General features: G+C 58.5%; 1 protein-coding gene across 5 annotated transcripts; it reads right to left on the reverse strand.

Moving 5' to 3' along the window:
- Window positions 1-64: 64 nt before the first annotated feature.
- SCAF1 (SR-related CTD associated factor 1) lies at window positions 65-14866 on the reverse strand. Of its 5 annotated transcripts, none has more exons than XM_090047734.1 (11): window positions 14735-14866; window positions 12876-13037; window positions 12609-12675; window positions 12315-12409; window positions 11459-11598; window positions 10891-11000; window positions 7509-10655; window positions 6958-7040; window positions 6246-6530; window positions 1294-1422; window positions 65-849 (listed from the first exon to the last, which is right to left on the reverse strand). In XM_090047734.1, exons 1-11 carry the CDS (start codon window positions 14864-14866, stop codon window positions 673-675), a joined length of 4527 nt encoding a protein of 1508 aa, XP_089903860.1. In that variant the 3' UTR covers window positions 65-672. The 5 variants fall into 5 exon arrangements, with proteins under 5 accessions (XP_089903860.1, XP_089903859.1, XP_089903862.1 ...); XM_090047733.1 differs by having other exon boundaries at window positions 10891-11003; window positions 14735-14865; XM_090047736.1 differs by lacking the exon at window positions 14735-14866 and adding an exon at window positions 14188-14352 and having other exon boundaries at window positions 10891-11003.

Raw genomic sequence — 14866 nt, forward strand, 5'->3', positions numbered from 1 at the left:
TCCCCCTGACCCACCACCTAAGGCTGGGGAAAGCCCTGCCAATAAGCAGAGACAGAGCCCAAGACAAGTGGCTAACATTTTATGAGGAGACAGACAGGGGCTGGAAAGGGGGAGGGTTGTACAGAAATGGGGGTGTTACCAGCTGCTAGTGGGGTGCAGAGGAGGGCTCATCCCTGCCCCCTACTTTGAGCACAGTCCTGGGGGAGGTGGCAAGGGAATGGAAGCTCCTTCCCCCACACACACTTCCCTCCTTACCCCCCCACCCTTGGGAAGGGAAGCTTCAAATAAAACCATGCTAAAATGAATAAAACATGAAGGGGAGGGGCCTACCCCCTCCCCAGAAATCAGCCCTCCTCACAACTGAGGGGCTGGGGGGTCCCCCAAAGCCAGGGCATCCCTCCCCCTCCATCCTGCCCAGACATATTTACAGAGTAAAATTATTCTTGCTCCAAACCTTTTCGTTGGGGGGGAGGGGGGGGGGAGACTAAGTGCCCCCCAACACCAGGGGAGACCCAAAAACTAGATGGAGAGCCCCTGCTGCTCAGAGTTCCAGAGAACAGGGCAGGAATCTCAGCCCCCACTCCCCTTACCAATATATCCAGGCTGAGGGGGAATGGGGAGGGTCCTGTGGTTGCATAAGGGACGTTGAAGTGGCGGGAGCCGGGTGTGGGCTCAGAGGGGGGGCATGGGCAGGGGGACCTTGTCCAGTGCCCCGAGGTCCTTGGGGCCCCCTGGCTCATCCTCCATGCGCCGCCCATGTTTCCGGAAGTATTTGTAGCGCTGCACATAGGCCTTCACCAGGTTGTTCACCTTCACTGGGTTGATCTCGCCGCTGCGGCTGTGGCAGATCTGGAGCAGGGGGTGGTGAATGGGGAGGAGATGGGGATACCTCACTCCAGCTAACATCTCTCTATATGCCCTACCAGCTCTGCTGATGTGCGTCTCTCACCCAGCAGCTGCCAACCCTATACCCAAGTCTTCGGTTCTCACCAGCCCTCCTGGTCCCCTGAACTCCTGACCCTCAGCCGTCCTGCAGTGCTCCCCTCAACCCTCTAAGCCCAGCTCCCCAGTGCCCCTCCCTCCTGACCCATAGGCCCCTGAATCCCCAGCCCTGCCATGCCCCTCCATCCCAACCTGCAGCCCCCTGTCCCCTTGAGCCCTCATTCCCAACCCACAGCTGCCTATCTCCCCAGCTCTGTCAGTGCCCCTCACTTTCAACCAGCAACTCCCTGTCTCCAGCCTTGCTGATGCCCCTTACTCCTGACCCACAGCCTCTTGCTCCCCAGGCCCTACCTTGTGCACAGCCTTGCGCAGGATGTCCTTGTACTCATCCTTGGTGATTTCCTTCTTCTGGTAGTAGGGCTTGATGGCCAGCTTCACCTCTTCCACTGCTCTCTCCTGTGTGTGCAGCTTCTTCAGGTACTGGGGAGCAAGGAAAGGGAGACAGTGGTCAGCTTGCTGGGGGGTGTGGGTGACTCCTCTCCACTGCCCAGACTTGGGCCCTCCATCTCAGGAAACACGGCCTTGACCCTATGCCATGGGGATGCAGTTCTGAGACCCAAGGCCCCACTGGGACCAAATACTGGGGTGTCTGGATGCTCCCAGACACACACCATGGTATTGTGCAAGTCCATTAGTATCCCCCACCCCCTTTGATGAATGGGCATGCCCAGGTGATTAATTTGCCTAGAAATCAGGATTTCTCCCATAAAATAACTGAGAAACTAAAGGGTTTATAAAGAGGAAGAACAAATCATAGAGATGTTGGCTGGAAGGGACCTTGAGGTAGCATCCCCTACAAATCCACTGACTAACCTCTTGGCAAAATTACTATCAATCCTGACACAACACAAGATATCGCACCTGATGCCACTCCCAGTTGGACCGAATCTACATATCCATGCTAAACACCACCCAAGTCCATGCCTCTGGCGCTAGACTGACCCCCTTCAGCAACCAGCATCTAGTAGATGTTTGGGTCATGCTGCATCCTACTGGCACTTCAATAATAGCCTGAGGGAGGAATCGGACTTTGTGGCTTCCTTCTAGGAGTTCTGACTGGCCTGTTGTGGACAGTGGCAGGCCTTTATCTTGGCCAGAGGTGGACATGGGAAGGTGTACATCAGGCAGTACTGGTCGCCATGCTGTACACCTGGGGGCACACCTGACAGTGGGAGGCAGCGAGAGAAAAGCTTGAGTGGGAAGTGCTAGAGTTGGAGAGGTGCCTGGCTGCTGATCCAGATGACCTATCCTTCTGTGGAGAGTGTTGGGACAGGTAGGAAGAGCTCCAAGCTCTGGACTGACTACTGTGACAGTGGTGCATTTATTTGCTCATGTGCCCAGCTACTCTGAGAGATGGACCAGGGCATCCTGCTTCTTCTACACGCTGGAGAAGAGGAAGGATGCCAAGAAGTATATTTCTTGCCTCTTGGCAGAGGATGGCACTCACAGATCCCAGTGAGATGCAAGAAAGAGTAAGGATTTTCTGTGCAGTGCTTTTCTTGCCAATCTGATCTGATGCCAATGTCTACCAGGTCCTGTGGGATGGACTGCCACAGGTCAGTGTGGGTGACTAGAAGGTCCTCAGCTAGAGGGTCCTTTCACCCTGGCCTAGCTCTCAGATGCCCACTACCTGATGCCTACCAACAAAGTGCCAGGCATTGATGGGCTGACTATGGAGTTCTACCACACTTTCTGGGATGTCCTCAGCCCTGACCTCACTGCAGTCAGGGCTGAGTCTGAGAGGGATGAGGGAGCTCCCCCTGTTGTATGCAGGAGGGCTGTCCTGACCCTACTGCTCAAGAAGGGGGACCCCCATGACCTGAGGAACTGGGGTCCAGTCTCACTCCTCTGTATGGACTATAAGGTCATAGTGAAAGCATCTTGCTGTGCCTGGAGGTCTGCGCAGGTGGACATGATTCATCCACAGTTGACTAGATGTACACAGTTCTAGGGTTTTCCATCTTCAAAAAGCTGTACCTGGTATGGGATGTCTTAAGCTTACTCACAGGGATGGCCTGTCATTTGCCCTCCTGTCCCTTGACCAGGGGAAGGCATTTGACAAGGTGACTCATGAGTCCTCACAGGCATGCTTGGCTTTGGCCATGATTTGTGTGGTTTCTCCAGGTGCTGTATGCCTCCTCAGAGTGCATGGTCAAGACTCAACTGGATGCACTGACAAGAGTTCATCCTATTTGGGCAGGGAGTGTGTCAAGGTTGTCTGCTATCAGGCCAGCTCTACAGCATCTTTGAGCCATTCCTCTCCTCCTGCACAAGTGGGTAGGGACTTGGTGCTCAAGGAGCCAGCCATGAGGTGATCCTGTCAGCTCATGATACATGCTCCTCACTATCCAGGACATGGGCTACCTGGTGCAGGTGGAGGCCTGCCAATCCATCTACTTGGTGGCCTCCTCTGCCTGGGTCAACTGGTCAAGAGCTCTGGCCTGCCATTGCTTGACATGGGTGCAGGTGGGCTTGCTCCCACCTGTGCTTCAAACATCCAGTGGAGTGCAGGCTTGCTGCTTGTCTGGGGGTCTATTTGTCCCCAGTGACCTCTTCCTACTGGAGAACTGGCACCAGCTAGAGGTCAGGGTGTCTGAGCAGCTGCAGGCATGGTAGGCCTGACAGTCTCTCTCCCTTTGTGGGAGAATGCTAGTCATCAACCATCTGGTTCTGTCCATGCTCTGGCACATTTCAACACCCTGGTCATGCCTCTGGAGCTCCTGACCAGTCTCCAGAGATGGGTGCTGGGTTTTTCTGGCTGGGATGGCACTGGGTCTCTGCAGGTGTCCTAAGCCTCCCCTTGCAGGCAGGGCCTGGTCTGCCTCCACAGCCAGGTCCACATCTTCCACCTTCAGGCCCTGCAGAGGCTTGTGTCTAGTGCTGGTAGCCAGTGATGCAGGGCCTGATGACTGTACTTTCCTCCACTACCTCCAAGGGTTACAATATGACCAGCAGCTCTTCTACCTGTGAGGTCTCCCCAAGCAGTACCTGGAAGAGCTGCCAGATTTCTACCAGGACCTCCTCAGGGTCTGGAGGCTGGTCTCCACCTCCAGGTCCCCAGGATGATTGCCCAAGGCACTGACCTCCTCACCAAGCCCCTGCTGAAAAACCCCAAGCTGAGGGTGCCAGTGATGGAGGTGTCCTGGAGGTGCAGCCAGAGGATGGTCCTAGCCAACATTCAATCATATCAGAGACCTCCTAGATTATGCCAAGCAGGGGTGGGCAGATCCCTCCATGCACTGGACAGGTGCATGGAGCTGCCCATGCTGTGTGCTCTCTGCTGCTTACTCCAGGAGGCAAAGGCTACCTTGCTGCCCACTACCCTTGCATATATCGACCAGATCCTGCATGAAGGCAGTTCCTGCCCTCAAGTATCCTCCAGTCCTCAGGAGCTAGCTGTGAGGCTGCTGCTTTGGCAGGCCAAAAGGCTCTACCATCTTAGTAGGCTGGGAGATGCCAAGCCAATCTGCCTCCAAACAGCCCATCACCACCAGCTCTACACACTCATGCCCTGAACAATCCATTACCTTCTCCTCATGTCGCAGCCTGACAAAAAGTAAAGGGACACCCTAGGTGAGAACAGGAGTGAGGGTCCCCCATAGACAAGTCTATTCCACCCTGATCCCATGAGTCACTGGAAGGTCCCACTGCTGGGACCTTCATGGAACCACCCCCAAGCGTGTGTATTTTGCACATTTTATGGACACCCCTGAACCATGCCCTTTTGCCAACAAAAAGTGACTATGCTGCATGCCTACCTTGAGTACACTAGGTTGCACCACCTTTCAACCTCCTCCAGAACCTCCTGCTCAGGTCCTGGCTGAAATTTCCCCTGCACTTTTTTTTTTGTATGCACTCCCCATCCATGGCACCACCAAGCTCCAGGATTCCCTAACCAACCTCCTCCTGGCTCTGGCCCATCTACAAGACCAAGCTATTTTCCTATTACCGCTCTGCTCATGTCTCTGAGCAGTTTCACTGGTCAGTGTCCACAGGCTCCCTCCTCATTCAGGGGGCAGTGTGCACTGGCTGGTGTCCTCTGATCAGTGTCCCCTTCCAAATCCCTTGTTATCAGGGATCCTGGTTTTCTCCAATTAAAAAATCCCCAATCTTTGATTTAAAAAAAGGTAACCCCAAATCCACATTTTTCCATGACTAAAATGAAACACCACTACACACACACACACACACGCACAGTAGTGATGTTTCTTTTAAATCACAGAAAAATGTGGATTTGCGGTTACTTTTTTTAAACCAAAAATTGGGGATTTTTTTAAAATCAGAGAAAACCAGGATCCCTGCTTATTATTAACCTATGCCCTCACACTCCCCTTCTTGTCTTTTTCATTTGTCCCTAGAAATTAGCTGATGTATCCCCAGTGGCCTCCCTTATTAAAGGTGGCTTATAGTGTTTTGTGATGGGCCCAAGCGTATGGCACTTTAAATAGGTCTGTCACACAGGGGCAGAGACTGGATGTTGAAAGAGAGTGAACTGGGTACAACCAGAGTTTTTCCCACTGTTCCTCTCTCACTTGCTGCCTTCAGGTCTAGGAAGTGCTGATTCAGAGGCCCCGCCCATGATCAATAGCTACTGATGCCCCTTTTCTCCAAGAATCTGTCCAATCCCTGTTTTTTGGTCCAATCTCAAGTCACTCAAACCAAACCCATCTCCTCAGCTCTGGTACTGCCTTTCCTGTTATGCCCAGCTCTGCCAACACACATGCACACACATACTGCTCTCTTCGCCCCATGCCAGGTACTGCTGACACCCACTCCCACCTATATCCCCCAGTCACCTATGTGCTGGTACCTTCAGTGCCCCTACCCCCTCCAGTCACCTAAATATCAGTATCTCTCAGCCCTCAAGCCCCCACACCCTCATCTAATGTGCCAGCATACCCTGGTCACCTATATGCCAGCCTCTGTCAGCCCCCTAGCCATAAGCCCCATGCCCCCCACCGTACCAGGACTGTACTCCAGCTCCTCCATCATCTTGTGCTTATGCCACAGGTGCTTGGGCACTACTTCACTGGTTTTCTAGTAGCCCTGTGCCTGGGCACAGCCATCCTATACCTCCCTCCATATCGTTGCACTGGCCCTCATGGCTTCCCAAACCATTCCATACTCTCCACCATGCCCCCAGCTTCCTCATGCCCTGTCCTGGGCAGAGCCTCCCCCAATTAGCTCCCTGTCTTCTGCCAGGCACAGGCCTACCCCTATCCTATGTCCTGAAGCTCCCTTACCTTATCAGTGTCCCCACGCCCGTCGGAGCTGGTGCTGCCATCCCGCTTGCTCAGCTCGGCACTGGAGGGACCGCTGAAGAGGGGCCCAGTGCTGACTCCAGCTGAGGCCTGCCCCACAGTGCCTGGGAGTCCCGTGGGGGTCGAGGGGGCTGAACTGCAGCCCACCAGGGGCAGGGAGCTGTGCAGCAGGTAGGGGGCAGGTGGATGCGGAGCAGGTGGATGGACTGGGGGCACTTGTACCTGGGCACTTCCCAGGGAGCTTGAGGGCTTGGCATGGCTCAGGATCTGTAAGGGGGAGAACAGGGTTATGAGATCTGCTGAGGGACTCACAGTGCCAGGAGGAGGCTGCCTCTGGGGCAGGGAGCACCATGGGCAAGATATATACAATCCTCTGCCTGGTACTGAGATGCAGCCACCCCTGGGGTGGGGAGGGCTAGGCTAGATTATACAGGTAACCACAGAGTTAGGTTTAGGACAGGAAGTGCGGGTGGAGGAGATCCCCTGAGTAATAGCACAGGAGTCCCAAAGGGGCCAGAACAAACTCCCTCCCAGACTGAAATGAGACCCGGACACCTGGGTCCATGCCATGGAAGACAAAAAAGACAGTGCAGAGCCCCTTACAGCCAAACTGGGGTCTGCATGGGGGAAGTGCCTACTCCCCACAAGTCCCTGTAGCATAGTGCCCCCCTCCCCATCCATGATACCCCCCCACCTGATTGGTGGCCTGGATGAGCTCCTGGGCCTTGGCACGGCTTGCCAGGTTGGCCTCCTCCATCTTGAAGAGCAGGGCGGTCACTGGGCAAGAGGAAGGAAGGGTTGATGTCATGTCCAGCAGCCCCAGCCACAAATGGGATACCCAGAACTGAGGATGAGGGTCATAAGCAAACAAAAACACACAGGGCATGCACCCGTCCATACTCCCTCTGCGAGGGCTGCCCACCCCTTCCTTTGCCTTTGGACACTGTTAGGTCTCCCCAACAGCATCAGCACCACTTTTCCTGGTAACCCTATAGCCCTGCAGTCACCTACATGCCTCCACCCCCTGCAGCCAGCTACATCAGCATCCCTTAACCCCCTGGTCTCCAGGCCCACAGGCTCCTAGCACCAGCCCCCTCAGATCATTTAATGTACCAACATCTTCCAGGGCCCCCAGGCCCAGCCCCACCCAAGTACCAGCATCCACAACCTCCTAGTGCAGGATCCCCCTGCCACCCCGTCACCTAACCTCCTAGTGCAGGATCCCCCTGCCCCCCCGTCACCTACGTGCCAGCACACCACTGGTGGCACAGTCCACACCACCCTGCAGGTTCCAGGCTACAGGGGCAGGCGTAGGGGGCAGGGCACGCCCAGGCTCCTCTTTAGGCTCTGTGCGGCTGTCAGCTTCAGGCTCTCCTGGTGCAGGTACCCTCTGGGCCTCGCCGACCACAACAGCTGCAGCCGCCCCCTCCTCAGGCAGGAAGGAGACATCAGGCGTCTTGCAGCTGCTGTCCACTGTCTGAGAGTCGGGCGTCAGTTCCTGCTCAGTGGAGGCGGGCGGAGGCTTGCTGGGGGGTGGACTGGGTGGCTTGCCTGTGGTGCCCGACTTCTCCGAGCCTGACCAGGCTGGCTCCTCCTTGGCCTGGAGAAGGGGGCTGCCTGCACCCTGGCTGCAGCTGTCCGCCTTGGACTTCTTGAGGGAGCTCTTGGGTTTCACCTTCTTCTTCTTCTTGGCCTCTGAGGCCCCCTTGGTCTTCCCACCTGCTGCCTTCAGCTTCTTCAGCCCTGTCTTGGCCTTTAGCCCCTTGGTCTTCTTGACCTTGGTGCCGGGTTCCTTGGCATCAGCTGGCTCCATCTTGACGGTGCCAGCCTTGGCGTCCACCACCACTACCTTCTCCTCGGGCTTCAGGAAAGGTGAGCGGCTCTCCTTGTCCCGGCTGAACTTGACGCCGATGGAGCCCACCTCCTTAACAGAAGCCGTGGTGCTACTCACACCCTCTCGGATCAGAACAGCCACTTTGGACTGGAGCTTGACCTTACGGGCTGAGCCACCCTTGCTGCTCTCCTTGTGGCTGGCTTTGGGCTTCCTGGCCCCTTTGTCCCGCTCCCCTCGTAGCTTCTCCTTCTCCACCTTGGGGGGCTCCAGTACTGACCGGCCTAGCCCTTCTTTGAACTTCTTCTTGTACTTGTCACGGGCACCAGGACGTTCCTCCAGGTACCCCCTCTTCCGCTCCTTCTCTTTGGGGGCCTTGCTCTTGGGTTCTTCCTCTGGCCGGTCTTTGCGGGCCACTGGGCCTCCATCTCCCTTGGAGCTCGTGTGCCGAGGCCCCTCAGGGGGCTCGCGATCCGAAAAGCAGCCTTCAAAGCTCAGCCCTTCCGAGTCATAGAGAACCTCACGCTTGGCCGGCTCAGGTGTCCCTTCTTGGCGGTTGACTGTGATGGTCCTCTTGATGGTGAAGAGGTCGGTGTCATTGAGGTCCTGAATGGACGGGGGCACCACAGTGCGTGTGTCTCGTCTCCGCTCCACCAAGACCTTCTCTGCTTTGGGCTCCTCCAACAGGTGGACTTCCCTCTCTTTGTCCCGTGAGGTCCGGTGGGACGGCCTCTTCTCCCGTGAACGTGACCGCTGCTTCTTCTTCTTCTTGCCACTGCTGTCAGATGCCCGATGTTTGTCTTTGTGCCGAGCCCGGCGCCCACTGCTTCCTGAGCGTGACCTGCAGCCCCGGCGCTTCTCCCGTGACTTGGACCTCCGGCTGCTCTTCCGCCGATCTGAGCCAACGGCTGACAGGCTGGTGCTGATGGAGGGTGACCAGGAACGGGAGCGCCGGCGAGAGCGGGAGCGAGAGCCCCGGTGGCGGGAGCGGGAGCGCCGCCGCTCCTTGGACTTGGAGCGTGACTTGGATTTCTTCTTGGCAGGCCAGGGAGCTGAGCGTGGCTCCTTGGCCTTGGCTGCCTTGCGCTCCCGGGACCTTTTGGCCTTTTTGTGGGAGCCGGAGCTGGAGCCTGAGTGGGACTTGGAGTCAGGACGCTTAGGGGAGTCGCGGTGGTAGCGCTCACGCCGCTGGGTTAGGATCTTGCGCCTTAAGTCAGCACCCTTCCAGCGGGGATCGGGTTGGCTCTCCCCAAAGTCCACCTGTAGGGCCCCCTCACCATCTGAGTCGGCATGCAGCGACAGGAAGTCGTCACCCTCCGGCACCCGCAGAGGGCGCTGCTCTGCCGGCCGGCACCGGTTGCGGAAGAGGCGGATGGGGCTGTAGCGTTCATCCTCGGGCTGCACAATCTCACCTTCCTCAATCTCCGAATCGCCCTCGGTGCCACCCCACTCCAGTGATGTGCGCCGCCCACCCCGATGCCGCCCACCCTTGGGTGCCTTCTCCCCACTGGCCCCCCGAGCTGGTGCCTTGGGGTTCCCAGCTGTCACCACCTCCAGTGAGACTTTGCCTTCCAGCTTGGGGTTGGCCTCAGCCTCTGACCGGCTCTTGGTGGCCAGGTCCACCACAAAGACACGGCGCCGTGGTTCAGGGGGCGGCTCCGGGGCTGTGTCCGACTGCTCAGACCCATTTTCCTCCTCGGGCAGCGTTGAGTCAGCACCAGGCGGCTGCTCCTTCTCCTCCGAGGGCTCAGCAGGGGCCTTGTCAGGGCGTGACCCCCTACTGCCTGTCTCACTGGGCTCCGCATCCTCCTGGCCTTTGTCAGAGCCAGGGAAATCCTGGCTGAGGCTGTTCTCATCATAGATGCCTGCTAGGGTCTCCGAGATGCGGCTGATGCTGTGGGACATGTCAGGCTGGGCAGAGGTCTCCTCCTCCTCCTCCTCCTCCTCCTCCTCTTCCTCGTCGGGGGATGGGCTGCTGCGGGAGGAGCTGGGGTTGGAGCCCGTGGGATCGAAGGGGTCGTATTTTTGGTCCTGCCGCTCCTCCGCCTCCTTACTGGGGGAGTCCCCATAGGCAAAGTCCCCGCCGGGGTTGTCCTCGTCAGTGGGGTGAAAGGGGTCATAAATATCCAGGTCTGGGGAGCGAAGTGGGCAAGGGTGGCTGCCCCCACCACTGGGGGGTGCCGCCTGCTGGGAGGAAGAGGATGAGGATGACGAAGAGCATGAGGAAGAAGAGGAACTCGAGTCGGCCTTCTCCAAGGTATTGGCAGGGGGTGGCTGCGAGCGTTGGGTCTCTGTATCCCTGCCTGCTGGGGCCTGGGGTCTCTGCTGCCCGGTGGAGACACCTGCGCCGGTGCCCAGGGTCACACTGCAGGGACCACCAGGGTGCTGAGTCCTGCCCACGTCGGGGGATGGGGCCACCTGGAAGGCCACGCCCCAGTGAGTCCTGTGCAGTGACTTAAGGTCTAAGGGGAGGGGGCTGGGGCAGTCCGAGGGCAAGGCTGGGGCATCTGGGGGAGTCCTGGCTCCCATCCAGTATGGTGCTGTGGATCCCAGGAGGCAGGCTATAGAAAGAGTGAAGAGCAAGGTGTCAGTGGAGATGTGGGACCCCACCTACCCATCACCCAACCCCGTGGGGAGGAATATCTCAGCACTAAAATCCCTTTATCCTTCCCTCCCCACTGCCCCATCTGTTGACTAGTGAACCAACTGATGCCCCATTCCTTGGGGCAGGGGCAGGACCATGGCCCCCCCAGATGGGGGCGGGGAGGGGAGGAGGACCCCACACCCTGCATTTACCTGATTTCTGTATTCTCCAGGGTCTCTCTCTCCTGAAGAAACCTGACGCAGACGCCATGCCCCCCACACGCACCTCGGCCACCAGCTCTACCTCCTCCAGGGCCTCGTCCCTGCTGCCAGGAGAAGAGCCCGGTCAGAGCACCAGGCAGCCCCTGATGGAGCAGGGTCAGCATTGGGAATCTCCAGGGTCCCCAGCACCTTCTTGGGACATGCCTGTCAAATTCTTCTTCCCCAGGGGACCCCCAAGACACCTCTTCCTGCCCTGCCTTTTACGAGGACAACCCAGCATTCTATTGAGTCCCAGCCTTTTCCTGCTCTATTGCAACAGATCCCACACCCCTCCTGGAGCAGCAGAATCCAGTAGTCCTAGCTCCTAACCTCACACTGCTCCAACCCAGTAGACTCCACTCCCTATCCCAGCTCTGGGAAAACCCATGTGTCCTGGCTCCCAGCTCTCCCGGCTCTAAACCACTAAACCCCACTCCTCTTCCAGTGCTAGGATGGAAACCAGGCATCCTGCTCCACTCCCTGAACGGTTGCTGGGAGCAGAGGATGGGGGGTTGCTTACTTGATGGCCGGAGTGCCCAGGAACTGTTCAGCAGCTGCCAGAGGCAGGGGTTTCTGCAGGAAAGGGATCCACTTTTGCTTCAGATAGTCCAAGTCTCTAGCTATGCTGGAGAGCAGGTCAGGGACAGGTACCTCAGGAACCTGGGGGATGCAGGACCAGGCTGAGACGAGGCCAGCCACAGCCTCGTTGGGCCCTTGCAGCCATGTTGGGGAGCAAAGTTCTACAGTTCCCAGCCCGCAGGAGGCCCTAGCACTCAGCTGGGGAACAGAGCAATGAAAGCTGGGGTTGCAGTACATGCTGGGATGCATAGGCCACACATGCAGAATGGAGAGAACTGGGCACAGATCTCCTGTGGCTCTCCCAGCCCTCTGAATGACAGACCAAGGCATGCCAAGGCTCCATGGATGGCTAACTCCGGTGGGAGGAACAAGGGACGCTAGGACAGCTAGTCCTGATGAGAACAGATCCCTATACAGGAGAGCAGGGCATGTTGGGACATATGACCCAAACTCACCCCACTGGTAAGGAGCAGGGCATGCTGAGATATGTAGTCCCAAGACTCATCCTCCCTTTTCCCCTGCATCACACCCCATCTTTATCCCCTTCCTCGTCCCCACATTTACCCCCACCCTCCCCACACTTCTTACACTGCTCCCCCCATATTCCCCCAGCACCTCCCCCACAACACCCAGCCTCTGTGTGACCCCCTCCTCTCCCATCACCTACTCATGGCCCCACAGCTACCCCCGACCCCAGACTCCAAGTGAGATGGGATGCTAGGATGCTTTTTCCCCATGGTACAAACCCCAGACTAAGGGGTCAGGGCTACCAGGTGCCTGGAAGCAAGCCCACTCACTGTAGGATCCGTGCTGCCCCCTGTGGGTGCGCTGGGCCCCTCCATTCGGGGGCTCCGACACCGTTTCTTTCGGCTCAGCCTCTTTCTCTTAAGATCTGCAAGAAAGTTTGGTGTCACCTTGGCACTGGGCTACTCCATGTCCCCTCAGGGCTGGCTAATGTTGGGGGGGGGGTGTAGGCAGGGGTTGATCTAAAGGGCTCTGCCCACCTCCTACCCAAGGCAGCAGCACAACTAGGCTCCCCCTCCTCTTGATCCTATCCTCTACCAGCCCTGAGGTAAGGTCCCAGAAGATACCTTTCTTACTGGCCTGGTCCTGCCATTTGCCCTGGAAGCTGGAGCTCACCACTTGCTGTATGGCCTTCTGCAGAGAGACGAAGGCACTCAGATGAAACCAGTGCTGGCAGGTCCTCAAAGGGGATCTTGGCTTTCCCCACAGCACTGCTCAGGAGCAAACCCAGGAGACCAGACCCAAGGGAATGCGAGGGAGCAACGGGTGCTTAGATCAGTCAGGACCTCCCCCCAGTTCAGCTCCTAGCAGCCGATGGGCAACAAGGACCTTACCATTATGACCTGGCCAGGGCAGAGGGGACCTGGCTGGCTTAGCTCCCGGTCCGAGGGGGCACTAGCAGGGTGCCCCTGCTCCTCATTGCCCCCGGCTGGGTCCTCTCGTGTGGGGGGAGGGGAATTCTCCTCCTCTTCCATGGCAGCAGGATGGAGTGGAGCCTGCAGGACGGGGAGAAGAGTCAGTGCCAGGACTGGAACACACAAGGTCATCAGTGACCAAACCATTATGTTCACTCTACCAAGGAGTCCTGGCTCTTAGCACGACCCCTTCCCCCACAGCCTGGTAGCACCCCCACACTCCACTCCCAGAGTCAGGTGAGAACCCAGGTGCCCTGGCTGTCCCAGTCTTCCAGTGCTGAAAGTGATTATTGGCGATAACCAGTCCCTCAGATACACGAGTTACATCTGACAAGTTCCCTGTCAGTGACCCTCTCTCCCAACTTGCAGCCCCCTGCCAGTGTCCTTCACTCTCAACCCACAAGCCCTTGTTAGCTCAGCCCTGCCACACCCCAATGCCCCCCAACCACTGTTGCACCTGAGGCCCAGCCAGGGCCAGCCAACTCCTGAAAGGGTGCAGCAATTAATCCCTTCCTGTCCCACATCCTTTGCTGTTAGTTCACCAGCCAGGGGCTAACAAGATGGAGCTGGTGGGTGACACTAGGGGAGGCAATACCCACCCTCCAGAGCTGTGAGACTCTCAGCATGCAAGAGGATGGCCATGTGGCAGTTCCCACGGCCTTTGTGCCCAGCCAGGTCCTGTGAGCCTGGTAGTGTCAGGGGGACCCCATGTCTTGGAGAGCGAGCCTGGTATCAGCCTCCCTCTCCATGCATCCTACTTCCTGCATCCCAGCCCAGCACCCATGCCTGAACTGCTGTCCCTGGCCCCAGGCAGCCCCCCACATTGCACTTTGGACACACTGATCCTGTTGTCCCCCTGCTGGACATCACCCATCTTTCTTTGCCCCCCCAGCCCTCCTTCACTGCCCAATATTCCCCCAGCCCCCACAAGGTCTGTGCAACCCCCTTCCCCAGCAACCCCCCACTGCCGCTCCCTCTACCCCCAAGTTACCCTTCCCCTCTGCATAATGCCCCTCACTCCCCAGCTGTCCCCTCCCCCTCAAGCTGCCTCCTCCCCACCATGATGGCCCCACTGCACCCCACGCCCCAGCTGGACCCTCCCCCCACTTGGTCCTGCCCCACCGCCACGCCTTGGCTCCTCCCCCTTCTGGTCCCCAGCTCCTCCCCACCCCCCCCGCTCCCCTCTCCAACCCCCTCCCCCCCCCCCACTTGGCCCCGCCCCAGCCATTACCTGCTAAGTAGGCCCCGCTCGGGGGCGTCCACCCGGGCCCCTCCTGCCCTCCTAGTACAAAGGGAGCCGCCGGCCCAGCCCGGCCGCCCCCGCCGCCATCTTACCCCGCTCGCCCTGCTCGGGCTCGGGCTCGGGCTCGGCCGCGGCGGCGGCGGCGGGCGGGGCTTAGCTGTGGCGCCGCAGGGGCCGACGGGAGCGGTAGTACCGCTCCCCGCCCACCCCTTGGCGCCGGGCCGGGCAGGGCTGGGGTTCAGACTACAGCTCCCAGCCTGCCCCGCAGCGGGGGGGCGAGCTGGCAGTCCGGGCGCGGTGCGGGGCAGGCTGGGAGATGCAGTCCGCCTGCCACCAGCAGTGACTCAGGGGCCTAGGGGCGGCGGACTACGCTTCCCAGGAGGCAGCGCGATGGCGCGCGGTGCAAGGAGGGAATTGGGGATGTCCGGACTGCGTGTTCCAACGCGCACCGCGGCCGCGCGCCAGGCACCATGGGACAGGTTGTGGGCTGGTGCAGGACAGAAGCAAGCCCCTTCACATTCCCATCCCACAATACCTTGCGGGTGGACGGGGCTTGCGGGAGATGTAGTTCTAGCGGTTGTGGCGGAGGAGAGACATTAATTCTTCGGTGCTTCCGCACCCGCCCGTTTTGACCCCTCCGCGATAATCTCATCATAGTTGATGTCAT

Source organism: Crocodylus siamensis, chromosome 5 (genome assembly GCF_052110815.1).
Source record: "Crocodylus siamensis isolate JL-2025a chromosome 5, ASM5211081v1, whole genome shotgun sequence".
Classification (NCBI taxonomy): Eukaryota; Metazoa; Chordata; order Crocodylia; family Crocodylidae; genus Crocodylus; species Crocodylus siamensis.

Bases quoted from the DNA above. Each gene is read 5' to 3' on its own strand.
- SCAF1 (XM_090047734.1), bottom strand. From the start codon at position 14,866: ATGACATCAACTATGATGAGATTATCGCGGAGGGGTCAAAACGGGCGG. The intron at 12,410-12,608 runs GTATCTTCTGGG...ACTTTCTTGCAG, and splicing joins GGACCAGGCCAGTAAGAAAG to ATCTTAAGAGAAAGAGGCTG. The intron at 6,531-6,957 runs GTGGGGGGGTAT...TCCCCCTTACAG, and splicing joins TCATCCAGGCCACCAATCAG to ATCCTGAGCCATGCCAAGCC.